Source organism: Austrofundulus limnaeus, unplaced genomic scaffold (genome assembly GCF_001266775.1).
Source record: "Austrofundulus limnaeus strain Quisiro unplaced genomic scaffold, Austrofundulus_limnaeus-1.0 Scaffold80, whole genome shotgun sequence".
Lineage (NCBI taxonomy): Eukaryota > Metazoa > Chordata > Actinopteri > Cyprinodontiformes > Rivulidae > Austrofundulus > Austrofundulus limnaeus.
This window is the reverse complement of record NW_013952482.1, coordinates 1,374,432-1,394,695: the sequence shown is the minus strand read 5'-3', so window position 1 is coordinate 1,394,695 and position 20,264 is coordinate 1,374,432. Positions and strand designations below refer to the sequence as shown.

Sequence of the window (20,264 nt, the reverse complement as noted above, 5' to 3'; positions counted from 1 at the left end):
CAGATCTACTGTGCATGCTGCTGCTGCTGCTGCTGCAGTTTAAAGCAAAAGAATTGAGTTAGTGCTTTTTAAGTGTATTTATTTATTTATTGGTCCCTTTATACTTTTCTATCTTTATTTCTAATCATGTCAGATTTGGTCCTCCATAGATCAGCCGTGTCAGCCATCTTGAATCGGATTGACTCAAAAATTTGAAAAGTTGTATGTGTACATTTTTATTCATTTTCATTTACTATGAAAATGTTATTTTAAATGTTTCATAATTTTATTGTCATTTATTATTAATAATAATATTATTATGACAAATAGGCATTCCTGTACAAAAACACAAACTAAAACTGAAGATGGGAAAGTACCAGACGTAGAGGAAAATAAATAAAACCCTCAAAGTGCTCTGATGGCAAACCCTGCTTTGATTAATTTGTCATGACTCTTAGAAATAAACTCTTTAAGTCTGCAGTAACAGTAGCTCTTGATGTAGCACTTCACATCTCAACTGCTGTCTAAGCTTTTTATGGCAGCAATAATCTTTACAGCAGTCATTTAGCTGTTACAGGGCCCTAAAAGCTGTTTCTCAATTTAATCTGCTCCAAACAACCAAATTACCAGAGTAGCTGTAGCCGCAGCCAGCCTCGTGGCCAATCGGAGCGTAAGAAGAGCCTCTGAGCGGCGGGACGTAGGTGTCACTGGGGAGAGACAGCATGCGTCCCATCCTTGCACGGTTTCCATGGGAACACTCCTCATCTTCTACTTGCACCTGCCACACGAGATCAGCCACCTCTGTCACCGCCGCCTCCTTCAACAGCACACAGACGTCTGACCGTCCTCTGTTTGTTACCTGGACAGGTGGGTCTGCRTTCCCCGCCGGGTCTCCGCCCGGCGCCGACGAGCCGAGGAGGCGGGCGGCGGCCTCCTCCCTCTCCTTCCTCTCCTCCATCTCCTCCAGCTGTGCCTCCTTGTTGCTCTCCTCCAGGTGCTTCATCAGGACGGCCACAACCACGTTGACTAGCACGAACTGAGCCGTGAGGACGAAGGTGACGAAGTACACGGGGGAGATCAGGGGCAGGTAGCTGAGGCAGTGGCGGTCTTGAGGGCGGCACTCGCGCAGCGTGTCCTGCACAAAGACGGCCGTTAAAGAGGATTTAGATAATGAAGCAATTATAATGGGTAACTGGATTAAGATTATCAATCCCCGCACAATAAACTGTGCTTCCTCTCGTCTCCAACAGGAGGAAATGTTGAACCTAATGTCAGCTGAGACCTTGAGCCTTTCAGAGAGTTTATAAACGCTCACGTGTCTGTCATTAAAAACAGTCCAGACTCAAAGTACTCAACTCTAGTACTTGAGTAAAAGTATTGACACTGAGGGTCAAATCTACTCAACTGCAAGTAAAAGTTACTCTGTCAAAAATCTATTCAATTTAAAGTACTGAAGTACTTACTTTTGAAAATACTTTAGTATTAAAAAGTACACGCATTTAAAAGTACCCTAGTATTCACAAGTACAAATTAAATTTTCTAATGTCAGTACATTGCTGTATTGATTTCAGAGTGATTTCACAGAACCTTGTAGCTCTCAGAAACCACCTGATGTACAAAGTATTGACACACACAACCATTCTGCTACAAATCCACCACCTGTAAAGACTTCAGTATAAAAATACAATAAAGTGAACAGAGAGCTCTTAAATGCAGAAATGTAGTTTATCTGCAGTGAACACRTAAGATGTWTAAACTAATGGGAAAATCTCAAACATAGAGCTGCGATATGGCCATGGGTGCGCTGGTTTCTCTACTCTCTTCAATCGTCTCCATTGCTGGGTTCTGTTTGAAATGAAGGTGGAGCTCAGTTCGCGATAGTTAATGAAGATGATGTAATTCCAAATCTATCCTAGATGTGAGCTATGACTGTGATTGGTTCCCCTTGTGAGGAACATAGCGGGTGGCCAATTGCATTCCAAGRAARAAAACTATACAAAACTATGCTGAACCAAAAGAAACAAGAAACTACAAGCTTYTAAGAAATGTAGTGGAGTCAAAAGTACAATATTTGTYTTTGAAATGTAGTGGAGTGAAAGTCATWAATACCCCAAAAAATAATTAACCAAGTAAAGTAAAGATACACAAAAAATGTACTTAAKTACAGYACTCAAGTAAATGTACTCCATTACTGTCCACCACTGCCTATATCCGACAAAAAATTCCACTCTGCAGTTTATCCATCCTCTTAAAGGTTCTCAGAGGAGAGAATGAGCTCTGACCTTCATAATCCCATTCCAGTTGTCCCCGGTGGACACCCTGAAGAGTGTGAGGAAAGCCATGCCAAAGTTGTCAAAGGTGGCGTGGCGACTAAGACCCTCACACGGGTTCTCATCTGAACACTCTGAAAAAAGAAAGAGTAAAAATATGCTTTAGAGGCGGCAGGAGCAGGAAAAGGGAGGCAAGGAGGGAGAGAAAAGAGAGCTGTTTGTAGATTGGAGCTCTGAATGACATAAACGCATGCAAGTCAACAAAAATTCATTCTTGTTATGCAATTCCGCAGATAGGGGCACGACATTCAGCATTGGTTTTTAAACGCATGCACACACGCAGTCGCCGGCACACGCACGCCTGTGCACCTCGCGCACACACTAACCCAGTTTTCCAAAGAGCTCAACTCCCAGTGCTGCATAGATGAAGAACAGCAACATGAAGAGCAGACCCAGATTCCCCACCTAGACAGAGACACAGTACACGCACACACACAGATATATACAGGGTATGATACACGGAAAAAAGATCGACGTGAACAGCAAAACATCATGAGAAACACAAACRTGTGAACAGATAGAGAGAGCCCATAAACACAGAGACCACTAAAGCCTTACTGCACTGATGTTTAGCACTTCTTAYAAACTAACTGTAGCCATCAAATAGAACCTGGAGTAAAATAAGATGTTAGTTCAAATAATAATAATAAAAAACACAAGTAACTGTTAGTCGCCTGGATCCAGCCCTGATGAGTTTTAAGCCTGCTTGTTTATAAGAACACGGCTCTGTTTGCTGTAGCTTTAGATATCCATTGACAAAGTGCAGGGTGGAAAGGCTCCTGGACACCACGGCGAAGGACCGGGTTTGATCGCTTGCAGCAACAAGCCACTTCAAAGGGAAGTTTGCACGTGGGCTGGCAGGGCTGGATCAGAGATAAATTACACTCTCTCTGCTGGAACACCTGCACAGACGGATATGGAGCCCAGGAAGGGAGCTCCACCGCTTCAGAAATGTTTTTTTTTTAATTTGGACAAAAAGTTAGGAGGCATGTAATTTAGTTAGAATCACTCTTTAAACAACTCAATATAGTTGACCTGCAGACAACAGATATACAGTGAGCAAAAGATTTAAATCTCTCCTCATTTTTTACATGTATATTAAAGCGGTTCTAAGTGATGGTTATTTCTGAAAGGCTTTTTGCTGAACTATGAGTTTAAAAACTGGGGAAACAAAAACAGAGAAGACAGGTTGGTGTCACTGTGTCACCTGTGGGAGGCCTGAGTTTGGAACATCCTAAAGGATGATATTTTTTCCCTTTTAAACAAACCACAGCTACATGCTTTTTAGGTCATATTCAAGACAGTTTTTACCTAGACGTCTGCTCTGTCTAAAACTGCTCACATGGGGTTTCACACACCTGCATTTATCAGCTTTAGTCCAGGTAGATGTCAAAACAAGAACAACTAAAATGAAAATCATCACCTTTTTTTGGAACTCATACAAAGCTTGTGGTCTTACTTAGAGTGAATCCATTATTTTCTYTGTAGTAGTTTTAACACTCAAAAGAAGAAGAAAAAAMCYTTWRSYTTTTTTTACACAACTGAATGGGACTAGGGAGCTAGCTGCTACCTGTGTAAATGAGTTGAACCAATACAAAGCTCAGGGATGAAGAATTGTTAGTTCATGAGGAAGAAGTTAAAAATCATCAAAAATAAAAAAAGAAGTTAAAATCAATTAACACTACCTGCTTTATTTATTTTTTTATTTTTTTATTTATTTATTTTGCTCATAGTGACGGCATGTTTTAAGTCTAAAACGAGGAAGCATATACGCAAGTTTGCATCCCAATTTTAGTTTGAAAATGTGCATCTCATTAAAAACATCCATCTGTGAACTGACTCTAAAAACTGATAAAGCATAAAAAATACACAAGCTATAAAAAAATGGAACAGCTAAGAAAGAAGAAAATAMATGTTTCAGGCATGTCCTATACTGGTCCTCAAGGGCCACTCACTATCCYGCATGTTTTTTGTTGTTTTGTTGAACCAGAGAAACACATAAAACATGAGGAATATTGCTTTAGAGGGAGTCCAATTAAAATCTTAAACCCAAACYAGCAGAAATTATGATAAACTGCCTGAATTTAGGAGAGTAGGAGTAAAAATCTACACACACCAGATACTTAAGACAAATAAGCTAAAATGTCTCAAACGCACAACATTTTTCATATAAAAGGTCACAGCAGATAATGAAAGCAAAGGTTCCCATTATTTTACTAATCACAGAAATAAAATATTGTATCATTTCCCTAAATGACCAAGTGTAATTATGTTTGTCTTTGTGAACTAATTTGGCTTTATTGTCCACTTTCTGGTCCTATAACTATCTGATGATGCTTTTATCATCACAGCCAAAAGGCAAAAGAACAAATTTTAATGAAATTTCAGGAAATAATTATCGGATACAACTCTACAACTGATTATTTTTTGGAGCCAACTTAAATTAAGATAGCTGCCACAAAAAGGTTCACCTTAGAAAACATAAGAATCGCAATAATTCAGACTTTCTTACAGATAGGCAGTATAGCTGTGAGTAATTTAAAATGCATTCTCTTACATACAACCTTGCATAATTTTATAATTTCTTAACATTTAATAATCTTCACTGAAGACTCTCGTAGGACTTTAATAAAAAAGGTGGCAGAAGACACGTGTTCCTTCAAGAAAGAGGTTTAATTYTAAGTTATTTATGCCAAAATACTCAAATTTTGGATTTGTTTACCAACTTTAAAATACCAGCGTTTATTAAATTCCAGTAAACTTCATTCACTACTGGTGGAGGAACTTTAATTCTATAAAAAAATTATAAAATATTTCCCAGAGACAGTTACTTTGGTTTAATGTGCAGATAATTTAGTCGAATCTTGTTAGTTTGTCAGACTGACATGAGAACATCAGGGGCTCAAATACAAAAAAAAGGTTTAAAAAAAGACAAAAACCTGCCTTTCAGAACTCTGTCCAATCTGCATGCCATCCCGAAATAAGCTGCTCAAGCTTATCAAAACACTAAAAGGATACACACAACCCAATTATCCAGCAGGTACTTGAACCGATGTGTGAACCTGACAACGTTTTGATTTAAAGGAGAACAAATGTGGTGTCTCTGCGGATGATGAGGTTTTCAGACTGACTCGTGATTTATCTTTTCACAGATACCTGGTAGCAAAACAATCCCAACAGAGTGAATCTGAGTGCGACAAAAGCATAATCAAAGCTGGGAGTTTTACCAGCCACRTGGATCAAGGATCAGCAATCAGCTAAATTGCTGCAGCCTAATTGCTGTTGTCGTRTATTGCAGGTTTAACAGCAGCCGGTTGTAGAGACGAGGGCTGTTCGTAAATCACGCGGAAGGCAGCCAACTAAACTCCTAAATAAACAAGCAGCCTGCATTTCATCAGTTCTGGACACCAGGAGATCAGTTAAAAAAAACASTCTTTTGTTTTGCCAGCATCACGGCTGCTTCTTACCTGAGGCAGAGCCTGCATCACTGTGTCCAGCAGAGCTCTCATCCCTGTGGCCATCTTCAGCAGCTTCAGCACTGAAACAACACAGCACGTCAGCTCTCATCAGCCACTCTTTATGCCTGTGTGTACTCTGTGTGTGCGTGTTGAGGAGTAAGCACCTCGCGTTATCCTCAGGACTCTCATGATGCGTATGATTGTAGGGTTGATGGGAAGAGAGGCGCTCAGGTCTATTTCCTCCAGTGTGATTCCCATAATAGACAACAGCACGATGGCTAAGTCCAGCTGGTTCCACCTTTAACGCAAACATTAAGACGATTGTTTTTACTCACGCCAAGGATGAAAGTGTGTGTCTGTGCAAGTCTTTTGTGTTCACGCGACAACATAAACACCTCTCTTTGAAGAAGCGCCGCAGCCCGAAGGCGATGAGCTTCAGAATGGCCTCGATGACAAAAACTAGAGTGAAAACGTAATTGCAGTACTTCAGTATTTCCTCCAGGTACTGCAGGACACAAAGAAAAAGAGAACTGAACCCCACTGTGGCTGTACTTCATTACTATGGTTCTGGGACAGGTGGGAGTAGGGGTTGCCATGGTTACCTGAGGCTGGTTGTAGTGCTCCATGCTCATCGTGAGGAGGTTTGTGAAGATGATGATGGTGATGAAGAGATCCAGGTAGTGGCTGGTGCACAAAGTGTGTATGGATCGGCGCAGTGGGGAGTAGTCAGCGTAATATGGTTTCTCCAGGGCCCCTGCATCACACGCACACAYACCAACACACAGACACAYACAATCACCAACACACAGACACACACCAAMACACAGACACACACAAACACCGAGACACACAGGCAGTCATTGAAACCCTTCTGGAAAAAAAAGATATGGCTATGAAGTCACTGATGCAGTGTGTGCCAAGTGGCACTTCGCTGCGTGTGTGTGTGTGTGTGTGTGTGTGTGTGTGTGTGTGTGTGTGTGTGTGTGTGCAGACTAAAAGTGCCACCTCAGGATTTTCGTCCTATCCATCATGCATACACACACTCCGTGGCACCTCAAGGTGTCTTTGGGCAAAAACCCTCGGTGTCTGCTGCCAGACCATTCACTGACTAACGTGAAAGCACTACTAGAAATTACACTGCAAAGAGAGAGAGAGAGAGACTGGGCAGAGTGAGTCACAAATGTGGTGTTGCAAACGTTAGAAAGAAAGCAGTGAGTGTGTGTTTCAACACCAGGGATGGGCAACTTAAATGATGGAAGGGGCCACATTTTTTGTTGGCACTACCAAAGGGCCACGTAGCGCTGCACACTTACCCAAATGTAATAAAACTGACATTTTAAATTGTCAGTAATTTTAAAATACTTCATGCTCAATTGCAAGTATAACAGCTATACTCTTATTTAATAAATATGAGTACAAAATGTTTTAAAGGGGCAATATTATGTGTTTCTCGGGCATATATTTAAATTATATTCATAATAAAGTAACTATGTCACCTTCAGTTGTTATCAAAATGCTGTTTATATGTTTAAATAGAAAATAAACTTGACTTCTCATCAAATCTGTTTCTAAACACCTTGAAATTGGCCTCTGTCTCTTTAAGAACCTCCTTCCGCTTCTGTCGCGCTCATTTCAGCATGGGGCCGAGTGGGTGTGTGTGTGCTCTGTGATGAGGAAGCTCAGCTTGGAGACACAGCCCAGAGGAGGAGCTGGTCCCAAAAGGCRGTTCTAGTCCCAACCAGTTGTTTTTGCTCCCCTGCCTGGCTGCCTCAGGACACTACAGGATTTCTAAAACATGCATGAATGAGTCAAAGTAAGACTCTGGGCATGTTTTTGATGACAGGATAACATTATAACATGATATGAAACTCAAAAAAGTTGATTTTACATGATACTGCCCCTTAAAGTTAACCAAAAATAAACACTTATTTTAGTGAGTTGAAGTGCAATGGCATAAGACGCCTGGAGTGCAGACTCTTTTGGGGTTCTGGTAAAAAGTCATTGTTATGTATTTGCGACTTTCATAAACTTCTCATATTTAGCTTTGTGCAGCGTCTCTAAGCAGACTGAACACATAGGTTTGCCTTGAAATTCTGTGAAAAGATAGTTTACAACCCCTGCAAGTAAATAAATAAAAAAATTTTTACACTTAAAAAACACTCAAAGCAGCTCTTACATTCTAAGAACCTAAGGGGCCTCATTAGCTGACCAGACAGAAGTCACCCATGGGCCAGATGTGGCCCGCAGGTCACCAGTTGCCCATCCCTGATCTACACCATTTGGCCAAGGCTCTATGGTTGTACCCATCTAATGTGTCTTTGCTTGGGTTCTTTAGGGACAGTGTGAAAAATGTGGTATATGATTGTTTACATTAGAACTACAACTAAATTTAGTTTATTTATTCTGCATTTTTGTTGAAATTTTACAACTTTGTGTATGAAGGTTCTTTTGTGACTGATGCACTGAATTTTCGATATATTTTATACTGATTGATTGTAATCATGTACTTTAAACAGAGAATATACATGTCTTGCAAACATAATGTTTTACATGTTAGAAGTGTTTACTTCCTGGTTTATGACATCATATCCTGGGTGGGACTCAACTGATACAAAGTTGTTGGTCATGTGTTGTTCGGGGCCATTTCCATAGCCTCCAAAGCAAGGGGGATTCAGGAAATTAACCAGATCTGAGAATATGTGTGGTAAACTCTACGTCTGTWAATAAATTTCAAGTCTAAGAACTGAATGGATCCTTTGCGCATAATTTGGTCTCTCATCTGGACACATAGAGCTGAAAAGAAAAGATAATTACAATTCTGTTTCATGTGTTTTCTGCACCTCAGTCACAGGAAGAAAAACTGATTTCTACAAACACCTTTTAAAATAAAGAACAGTCAAGACTCAAAGTTCTGTCTGAATTGTTCTCTCAGAGTTATTGTAACGAGCTGGTAGCTCCGTGCAGAGTGGATTGGTACCAAATTAGGGTACACTGTAAATCACTTAATCTCCTAATTCTAATTCTAATAAAGTTTTAGTGCAGTGTTACAGTGATACCAACATATAGTTAATGAAACTAACTGAAACTTTAATTTGCTGCTACATTAAAAGAACAAAATAAAATAAAAAGACATTGGTGTCCGTTATCTTTATAGCACAATTTTCACCATAACTGTACTCCCATGCATGAAGTTAGGTTCATAAAGAAAAGGGCTTTCTGAAAGGGATTAAAAGAAGTTTACTTGATTACCTAAGGCTACAATTCCAAGTCTTATTAACAACCATGGAATGAAAATCTCYCACTGAGAGTTTGCTTTCTTTCCTTTTCAGTCTTTCTGGCAGCAGCCATGTTTCCAAGGTTGTTAAAAGCAGTTTGCATTTCTTTTGGCACATTGTCTTCTTTTATTCTGTATCTCTCCTTCATGAATACTTCATATCAGAGGGTGGGGGGGGGATGTCCATTTTAATGTGTGTTTCAGACTTCAAAGGAGACCAAATGTGCACGGACTGAGAAATAAGTTTGCTAATAAAGCTCTCAAACACCTGAGACACAGAGCTGAGCTTCTATAAACCTAAAAAAGGATAACTCGTATGCACTGACATAAACTAGAGCTAAAAGGAAACAAATATCTGCAGTTGTGAATCGATGACTTGTAGAAATMATTCTTCAGAAGAGTGTCACTGGTTCTAATGGCATCTTAATGGGAACAGCTTTGGCATGACATTTTCTGGAAGTGCCAGCTAGGATTTTACTCTTGGCCTCATAGTGTAAGTGCCCGTCCCCACCCATCACCGTAATGTGTTCTCACTTCTCCGCTTTTTCTCCAATCGCTTTTGTCGTTTCTCCTCCCTCAGTCGCGCCTCCTCCTCCTCCTGCTGCTGGCGACACTTGTGAAAGTTCTCCACCACCACACCCACGAACATGTTGAGCACAAAAAAGCTGACAATGAGGAGGAACGAGATGAAGAACATCAGCATCCAAGGGTTGTTGTTTCTTATTGGCTGCAGGAAAAAACAAGGAGGAGGAGTTGAGGATGAATAAGGTGGAACATGAGCACCAGAGAAGAATAAAGGGAGGCGGGTGGGGACAAGGAGAAGGGGAGAGCACAAACAAGAAGACAATGTAAGTTCTGAGTCAGCAGTGAAACTGCCGGCACTGTCACATCTATTTATCCAYCTGCAGTTTTTTTCCCCTTTCCGTACACCTCCTCACATCTCGTCTAAAATACTTCGTCTTTCTCCTTCAAGCAAACCACATCTAACATGCCTGAGACTGACATAAACACCTTAAAAKACCATATTTTCTGCATTTTCTTTTTGCCTTTTTTCCCCCTCCGTGTTTCCTCACCTGCTGGTCCACTCCGACAGCATCCAGGCCATCGTACATGATGCTCACCCAGCCGTCTTTACAGGACAGGACGAAGAGGGACATCAGTGCCTGGATGAGGGAGACGCGTACGAATCAAGGCTGTCGATCAATCGGTGAGAGCGGGTGTCAAAAAGCAGGATGTGTGGGATATGAGGCTTACCTGTCCCAGGTTGTCAAAGTTGTATTTGCGCCGAACCCAGCGATAGCCGGCCTGCAGACACTCTGTTTTATTGGTGATGTTTCTGACGCTTAGCCCTTCACAGTGGAAGAATTTCCCTTTAAACAGCTGCAAAAAAAAAAAAAAAAAAAAAAAAAAAATGAGCAGGTGCAGATAAATGCATGCAACTGGAACCTCAAGATAACAAACACAAAGCATGGAAAAGAGCGTACAGTAAAAAACTCAGAGCGACAGCCTGCGGGCCGTCATCTTACAGTTAGGATTCCCCAAATACCATCTGGTCCTGTCTGCATGAGGACAGCTACACTGCAGCGTCGTGCGCTCTCATTAAAGAATAATCAAGTCAGTGCAGATTTTTGATAAATGTGTGCGTCTCTATGCCTCCTTCTGCAGCCTTCTGTTTGAATACTAAATAAATCAAAATATTTGTCGAGTGATTTGCAAAATGAAAACCAGATGAAAAAAGTGACAGCAAATTTTTAAAAGCTGCTGTAAGTCAAAAACTGTTTTCTTTCATATATATATATATATATACACAGTATGCATATAGTGTTTAGTTGTTGATACTTCCTTATGTGTTGTTTTGTGGAAACACTGTGCCCAGTCAATATCTTACCTGTTGTAGATACTGTAACTTGTAAACAACCTCAGATTGGATTAACTTCAGGACTAACAAGCTAAGAGTTAGTCTGAGCCAGATCAACACCAAAGTGGATCACTGCTGTYTTTCATTCAATTTCACAAAGACTWATTYAAATCTTTACATTTYAAACTTTTATTATGGGAGTATAAAATCTATGGTTATTTGAATTCTCGTATAGTGGCAGCAGCTTGTTAGCAACCATTGCAGCCTGGGGCACTTCTAGCAGAAATCAAATATAATTTTCAGACTGAATAACTACATAATTGTTAATTCACTGAAGTAGAAAGATTTTTAAAACTGTGGCTGCATAAAGTACTTTAAAATCTTTAGGATGTAGTTGTTTGGCCCACTCTGATCCTGGCTCCACTCAGACTAGCTGTTAGCTCATCATAATGGCCCAAAATACAAATAATCTAAAAGATTTAGGTGCTTTTAATCACTTCACAGAGCTGCACTGAAAAGGATCTGAACTGTCCCGTTAACATGAAAAAAAAAATCAATAAAAGCTTTTCGTCTAAAGAGCAAATTTACACTCCCTAATATTTCCATTTAAAGATGTTTGAAGACCTTCAGGGTCTGAAGAAATGAAGCCATAAATTCCTGTAAATAGTTCTGACGAAAAGATGATTTTCTGTGAGGAATAATCTTTTCGACGTTTGATGTGAGACATTAGGGCCAGTCGCTGTTTTCCATGTGAATTTGAATCTAAATTGAGCTTGATAGTTTTCCTTCAAGTAAAACCAAACAGTGAAGATTCCCTGACATTAATAACTAATAAATAGATTCAATTATTTCAACGAACCATATAAAAATCCTGGTTAAAAACCTGATTTAAAGAACACATTCTCAGCACAATTCCTCCGTAGAGCCATTGTATTTTTAATTACTTCAAGGGACTCTCTTGCATAATCAGCAGTTCATTTGCATTTCCTTCCAATTTTCCTCYTCGCTTTTTATTACCTGAAGCCTTTCTGATCCGTGCCTCGTTTATTTTAAACCACCGGGATCAGTGGCTTTCCCTCAGCAGAAACCATAACATCCTTTGAATGAAAATGGTTAACTGCGTGTGTGTGTTTGAATCATGGTTAAAGGATCTTTGCTTTCAACCAACAGAGGATGAAGACGAAGTAAATATTTACCTGCACTCCCAGAATTCCAAACACGATGAAAAAAGCRCAGCAGATGAGAACGATGTTTCCAATCGGTCTGAGAGATGTGATCAACGTCTCGACCACCAGCTTTAAACCTGGAGCCCGACTGATCACCCTGCAAGACACACAACGTGCACAACAAGAAAACAAGAAAAAACAGGAGTAAAATAAAGTGTTTCTCAAAGGAATGTATGCTGCCTGCAGCCAAAGTTTCAAATAAAAACATTGTACTTCTTTTAGCACCCAGAGTGTGTGATGGGATGACCATCAGCGACCAACACACCTAATATAAGCTCATTTAAAAACAGACAGACTTATAGCCATATTTTTGTTTTGCAATTAGCTGTGGCGGCCATCTTGAATTGTGTTGAATCCAATAGGTAATCAGTTGTGGATGTGCATCCAGTAATTCCTTCCTGAAGGTTTCATTTAGATTAGTCCACTGGTTCATGAGATRTTGTCAACAGMCTGAGTTGCCTCCAATATTTACTGCCAAAGGTTTATTTCGTAATCTGTAAATGGTCTGAGTCAGTATTGGGGATTAGATTCAGCTACTAACACAACAAATTATAGCTTAATATCTGTAAAATTAACTGAGTTTTAGCTATTTTTGTGTTGGCCAAGGTTGATTAGCTGTGTCGATCATCTTGAATTGGGGTGACTCCAAAAGTTAATGATTTGATGTACATCTAATGAATGCTTCTTGGGAGTTTCATTTAAATCTATCCACTGATTCATGGGATATTTAGCTAACAAATATGCACACAAACAGGCAAATACCTGTCTTTCAAGGCAGCCGGTGAACCCCGTCCTCTTACCTGAGCGGTCGCAGGGTGCGAAGCAGCCGAAGCACCCGCAGCATCCCCAGGATCCGGTTCCCGCCCGCTGACGCGATGGAAACCAGGATGTCCACCAGTGACACAAACACCAACAGGCCGTCTAAGACATTCCAGCTGCTCTGCAGGTAAACACCTTCTCCAAAGTACAGGCCAGTAGCTACAACCTTACCAACACACAAATCCATCAGAATTACTTTTCTTATATTTGGTTCCCYGCCCAAGGAAGAGCAGCTCCTCCTTATGAGGGAGATCAGAAAATGCCCGTACAGTTAATGTTACCTTGATCATCATCTCGCCCACAAAGATGACAGTGAAGATGTAATTGGACACACTGAGAAACACTCGTTCCTGTCCCAAAATAAGAATAAAAACAAAGTGCATACATAAGAGTGCGACTAGCGACACAAAGGCACATTTTGTCATTTCAAAGGTTGTGTTTCCCCGTAGCTTCAGCTCTGAGTCTGGACAGCAACACATTATATAATGAGCTAAAACATAAAGCACAGCAACAAAAATAAAATAAAATCCAACAAACAACACATACTCGGACTGCAGCGCTCAGATTTGTTTTACATCAGCTGCGAGCAAGCATGCGACCTTCTGCATTATTTCCATTTTTATCAAACCCGGCTCTCCTCACTTCAAAGAGCTCTTTAAAGTGGACATTTATTTAGTTATTCCATTACATTCTATGAGTCATAGAGCTTCTTCTGTATGAAAAGCTCTGCCGAGTCCATGCCAAACAAATTCTTTCTCTCCTGCAGAAAAGGCTGCAGCTTAACTGTTTAAAACACCTGGTTTGTTCTCCCAGTTTCTTTCACTTCACAATAAAACACACTTTCAATCAAATGGGGGGCCTTTCTGCAGCCAAAAAGAATCACCTTCCCTGGTTTTTTTTTTCTTAAAGGCTTTCCCTTGACTTTAATAAAAAAATAATTAAAAAATATAAAAAAACAAGCAAAAATACAGGAGAATCTTGTGATGGATAGGTGWTCTGTTCTAGGTGTACCCAGCCCAGCGTTGTCCAGTATAACAGGTTTGTAAATCTTATAGTATTTTTTTCCCTTTTTTTTAGAATTCCCGAGCCAGTTCTGGCAGAATTATCCTGTTTTTTTTTTAAATCAAAATAGTGTAATGCAAAGCTAACAATGTAAACATTTTCTTCCTATTCTTTCCTATTGTGTGTATTTCCAAGCTGCAAAAGGTAGCGCAACAATGTTGCRAAAGACCTGGGCATCCGTTCTCCTCAGTGTTTGTTAAGTGTGTGTAATAAGAATGGGTGTTCTTAATTGTGAGTTCCTAGTCTGTGTATTCACTGGCAATGGCAATAAAACTGATTCTGATTTAAAAAATAAAATCTGCATGAACCCATGTAAAATGCCAAGTCTGGAGTCCTAATGGGGCAGCGACCCACATTTGTCTTAGTCCCGCTCAGACTAGCCATTAGCTCATCAAAATGGACATCTATTTCCTCAAATGTGAGATAATTCATAAAGCTACCTACAATTCCTTTCTTTGTATTTTGGTCTCAAACAAATATATTTTCTAACAGAACCCCCCTTCTAAAGATCCAAACAATCCCTTTAAGAAAAGACATCCCAACCTTGTTAGATAGCAGTAGTGGTTCTGTTACCGTACAACTGCTCCAAAGATGTAAATCAGAAGGTACATTTAATCATTTTTTCATGTGTTGTCAAAGTGCAGCTTCATGAGGAGGAAGGAAGTGAAACAAATAAGAAGCAGTCTGGTTTCTATACTTCGGATGTGGTTCAGACTCTTCCTTTGGTCTTCATATTTGTCTACGTGACTTTGTAAAAATTGCTGAACCTGAATTTAAATGCTGCTGCCAGTCTCGCAGCACTGTGGGCATTATCTCCTTTCTTTTTGACAAGGATAGTGAAGCGTGTCCAACACTAAAGGATGTTTGAAAAGGAACAATGGAGCTCCTGTCATTAGTATGTAGAGAATTCRACCTGCTCTTGGCATGGCTGTCATCCGAGCTTCTTCCCAAAGACTAAAACCTTTGTCAGTTTTTCACAAGTTTCAAGCAGCTTTTGAACAAATAATAATAAAAAAGTTATTTTGCAGTGCTATAATAAATTGCTTTTGAAAGTATGCAGTGTGAACCAAATAGGGTTTTATTTTGTTCTTTGGTTTGAATTTTTGTGTCTGTTTTTTTATGTCATGTTTTGTTCAGATCATCTTGTGTTCTGTAGTACATCTTGTTTTTAGTGGTAACTTCTGTCATGTTTGTCACAAAATATGTCATAAATTACTGAACAGCTTTTAATTAAACATTCARAAAATGTCCAATTCAAGATGGCCTCCACAACTAAATGAGCTCAAAAAACAAATAAAATGTCTCTAACCAGGTCAGTTTGACTGATGAGTTAAAGCTGCAAGAAATTCCCAACACAGACTCAGCACCACACTCTGAGCAGCATCTTTGTTTAAAACGTTGGCCTTAACTGCTGGGGTCAACCTCTTTTTCTGTTCGAAAAATATCTTAAGAATCACTGGGTGAATCTTAATGACACCCACAGATCAGTCACTGGATTTACGTCTACAACAGATTCACTTTTGGAACAACCCAGTTCAAGATGAACACCACATAATCAACCTTGGCAGACACATAAATGATTAGAACTCAGTTTTACAGACATCTGTTTTAGCAGATGTGAAGTAATCGTCTCAGATACCATCACAGCTAACATCATGCATTGAGGTTCGACTAAATAGGCTGGAATTCTGTTTATTCCCAGCATTAGAACAAACTTTGACAGGCTTGAAAGGCGGAGTGGGGATTATGTTTCTTCAATTAGGYCTGTTTTTATTTTCTAATTCTACCTAACACTTCATCCTGTTTTATTATGTTAAAACCTTTTTGTTGTACATTTCAGGTGGTTTTACTTGTGGCCAGATCTTGGTGTGCTGATTGTTCAGATCAGAGTTTCATCCTGTTGGTTATCCGTGTCCATTTATAGGCTCTGCTGTTCTCTCTGCTGGATCAAAGCATTTTACCTTTTGCTCTACTACCTACTCCTCATGTCTACCTGCTTCTTTATTTCTGTTTGTCTTATTGATTCCTGGCCTGAAGCACCCGAAGTTATTAAAGTTTGGGGTATTTTTCTTTTGAAAATCTGCTCACCTCTTGTCTAATAAACCCCACTTTTGAGTTCTCCACATTTGCTACATTTTATAACGAGAACAAATGTTTCAATTCTTATATTCTTATTTTAAATGCAGTAACTAGTAACTACATTTTTTTTATTTTCTAAGGGTGTTGAAATGTTAATTATTTTCTGGAGCCAGCAGGAGGTGAGGAATGTGACTAAATATAAACTATTAAAATATTGTTTTTACTATAATTAAGCTATTTAATAAAAACAATCGTGTGTCTCTGTGTCGGGGGTCTGTTTGGGGTTTTTCTATTTTCCTCTCTGCTTCGTTGGAAGCTGAAGTTCTTTTTCATGCATTTTTTTTCTTCACACTTATATAAATTGGTGGTGTTGCTACAGGAGTAAATAGGCTGCTTATGCATATGGCAGTTTGCAAGGTTTTTATTAAAGGAGGTAAAATGGCTCCACATGACTCCTCTTTCTCTGTACCATCCTGTCATTGCTCTCTGCAAGCCAGCGTGTGTTTTTGTGTTCTCGGCGCCGCTGAGTTCCGTGACGGCACGCAACAGAGCCCAGCCGAGCTGTGGAGGAGTAAAGCGTGCAGGCGAGATGTGAAAGGAGCGGTGTTTGCACAGACATGTCTACTTTTAATGAAACAGGAGCAACACGCCGAGTGTCGACGAGAGAAACAGAAGCTGGAGTATCAGCCCCATCACGCTAGTATTGATCAATACTGATGTCAGCGTTGGTATTAGTGCAATCGACGTGTGAATCGATCGGCCCACCACTAAGAGGGAAGGTTTTCTACCTCACAAACTGSTTTATGAAAGAGAGGATGAAGAAAACAGGGAGAAGGCAGTTTAACTGAGCTCCACTTTGAACCGTGAGGCTTTGAAGAGTCATGACGAACCATGGATGGGTTCTGGTACATGGTATAATTGTGTGGGCAATAAGAGCTGATTAATATATATAAACCTGCCATCAAAGAGTTGCAGGTTACATAACCTCAGACAGAAGTGGTGTAATTGGTGCCTCCATGTGCTCAMTCACACATGCCTTAAGTTGCTCGTTTCAGTTTCCTGACAAAGAGCATCAAACCTCTTTTCTTGCATTTAGATATTTTACACCTAAACAAGCCCAGAAAGAAGGAAAAGCTATGTGAAACATGGATTTTATTATTGTTTCACAGTAGTTATATTAAAAATTTCAAGTAAATACACCCACACAGCCTGTGGGAAGGTGTCATATCRCTGATTTGTGTCTCTGCAGCTGTGTGGTCACCTCTCAGTCGCAGATTTAAATTCCTCCGCAAACAAACTTGAGGCAGTGATGAAAGGTTTTCAACCTCAGCTGAAAATGTCTCATTGTCCTACATGAACTTTAAACTCAATATTTAAGGGCTGGTATAATGCTAAATCAACATTTTTGAGCTTTATATCATGTCATAATGCCATTCCCTAGTTAAAAACATACCCAGAATATTGCTTTGACTCTATGTTTGAGAAATCCTTGATGGAGCTGCCTAAACACTTGCTGGTAGAAAGTACTGTCTATGTACAGGAAGCATTGTCTTGAAGATTTGCTGAAGTGGAAGTGTCAGAAACGGTAGGAGGTTCTTAAAGAGACAGAGGCCAGTTTTAAGGCATTTAAATAGATGATACAAATTCTAATTTATTTTTGATATAAACAGCATTTTTATAACAACTGAAGGTAACATAGTTAATTGATTGTGGTATAGAATTGAACTATGTGCCTAGAAAATATATACTCTGCCACCCTTTAAAGCAGTGGTTCCCAACCTTTTTAGAATTGTGTACCCCCTGAGCCATATTGTCATACCACCCCTTCAGTCAAACGTAATGATGATTCTCTAAAACTATAATGTACTACAACTGATTATTAAATATGTTTAATTCTCAGGCATTTATTTTTTAAACTCAAATTAAACATAAAGATAAAACTGTTGCCTTGAAAGTGAATAAGTAATTAAATAAATAAAACAGGTTATGGCAGAGGAAAACAGCAGTGTCCTAAATACATTGTGTTGTCCAAAAAAATGTCAGAAACTCCCCCAAATGAGCAAATTCTGTGAGATTCCGCATTTTATACTGGATTCCATTTTGTGTTAATTCTGTGATTCCATCTGCAATTTCTGCATTGTGGAAATCATAGGGCCATACATATCTCAGTCCTATTTTCATTTATATATTTATTTTTCACACCTGGAAAATTTTTCCATGTACGCCCTATAATATGCTCATGTACCACTGGTTGAGAATCCCTGCTTTAGAAATTGTGAATGGCTGGAGGAACTGTCCAAGGTACTGGGAAATCTTTCCACATACCCACTGTAATATGCTCATGTACCCCATGGGGTACACGTACCCCTGGTTGGGAATCACTGCTTTAAAGGACATAACATCAGTCTAAAAAGTTTTACTTTAGAATCCAATAAAATGATTTGAATATGTAGCTTTTCTACCTTTGTAAACAAAAACAGTGATTCAATTTCACACAAAAACACTCAGGTACTCCCAAAAAAATAATAATTAAGTAGGCCCTCTGGATGGGTTCTTCTTGAATGAAACGTTTCATCTCTCCTACAAACGACTTCTTCAGTCTGAAGAGTTCCAGGTAAACTCAGCTTTATCAGCAATCTCATTAAAAGAACCTGTCCAGCCTACTTAATTATTTTTTTAATTTAATTTAATTTTATTTTATTTCTACCTTGATTACTGAGATGCATCAGGACACTCATGCTCACTGCAAATCATAGTTTTGAACAATAAACTGTTCAAAGCTCAACGTTTCAGGAGGTAAATCCTTCAGAAGCTACATTAGGACATTTTAGACGTTAGGTGACATGAGATACTGCAGTTGTGTCATGAAAAGCACAATAACCAGAACAATGTGAACGTTTAAATCACCTTTACCTTATTTTTATATTCGGCATCCAAGACTCAGACTTTACAAGCATTCTAATGTGGTCTTGATAGTTTTTAAGCTTTCTGGAAGCTTTTTTTWAAATTGTATTTATTAATTTATTTCTTCATTTTACTTTATTTTGGCTGCACAGACCTGAGAGCAGCATCATCTTTCAGTTGATTACCTACTGTTATTATCCAACACCTCATTAGGAATCACCCTACTGGTTCTGAAATACTAGTTTCTGTGTCAAACTGTGTTATCTTTGACATTTTTGTGAATTCAATTAAAAATTCGAGAACACATTTTGTTATTGTGACAAGCTGCTGGGAACACACAGCAGCTAAAGATTGAATTTAATTTTGGTTAAATGCCAAGTTGTCTGTTTTGTTTTGACACAGCCCTGGCTCAGGCCTCGATCATAGCAGCTTTTTATGTCTGAATGATTCATTGGTTCAAGATAAGTGGCCTAATAAACACACAGAAAATAAAGATTTGGACTGAAAAAAGCGAAAAGCAGGTAAGGTTGTAAAAAATTAAGTCAAAAAGTATGAGGAAACATTGCTGAATAGCACCTTTTAAAAAGGTACAACACACTCCAAATCCTTTGAAGGAAATGRTGGATGACTCAAGACTTTTGCACAGTGACATATGCTATAGATGCCAAAAATAAATCTATAAACCTGCATTTAAATGTGATTGTACAGTAGATGGTTGAATTTAGAAAAGAAGCAGTTTTGAGTCTAAATTGTCACAAAATATACATCAATGGTTGCGCTGACATATATTGTTTTTCTGGCATTATTTACAAGTACACAAGCAAAACAAATGATGGTGTGTGTTTGTTACCATGCTTTTGGGATGGATGTCRGGTCTCTCCAACGCTATGGTGATGCAGTTGAGAAAAATGAAGAGCAGGACGATGTGATCGAACATCTTGTGACTGATGACCTTCTGGCACCACAGCCTGAACCTAAAGAGACGCACAACAACAAAGACAAAGCAGTCAGCAGCTGCAACTTTCATCTATTTTTAACAGACAACACACCTTCTGCATCATCCCCATCATCTCCATATAAACTTTAAACTTCACCACCTTTAATTGATAAATGTGAAAATTGCATTACTGAAGCTGAACCGTAAGTTTCACACTTTCACTGTGAGCTTTCACACGTGACGGGGTTTGGAACACCCAGACTACTCAGGGGACTATCAGGGTGTGTGTGTGTGTGTGTGTGTGTGTGTGTGTGTGTGTGTGTGTGTGTGTGTGTGTG

At 39.3% G+C, this 20,264-nt stretch overlaps 1 protein-coding gene across 1 annotated transcript in view; it reads right to left on the bottom strand.

The window, feature by feature from the left end:
• Positions 1 to 20,264, bottom strand: part of LOC106519668 (voltage-dependent T-type calcium channel subunit alpha-1G) — a gene marked incomplete in the record, with an annotated part of 84,373 nt that overhangs the window by 9,366 nt on the left and 54,743 nt on the right. The window contains 15 exon segments of the mRNA XM_014011429.1: positions 607 to 757; positions 839 to 1,114; positions 2,262 to 2,383; positions 2,636 to 2,714; positions 5,777 to 5,847; positions 5,932 to 6,065; positions 6,163 to 6,272; positions 6,370 to 6,521; positions 9,576 to 9,768; positions 10,115 to 10,204; positions 10,296 to 10,421; positions 12,096 to 12,222; positions 12,926 to 13,110; positions 13,226 to 13,294; positions 19,840 to 19,963. Of these exon segments, the coding sequence (XP_013866883.1) occupies positions 607 to 757; positions 839 to 1,114; positions 2,262 to 2,383; positions 2,636 to 2,714; positions 5,777 to 5,847; positions 5,932 to 6,065; positions 6,163 to 6,272; positions 6,370 to 6,521; positions 9,576 to 9,768; positions 10,115 to 10,204; positions 10,296 to 10,421; positions 12,096 to 12,222; positions 12,926 to 13,110; positions 13,226 to 13,294; positions 19,840 to 19,963 (2,009 nt within the window).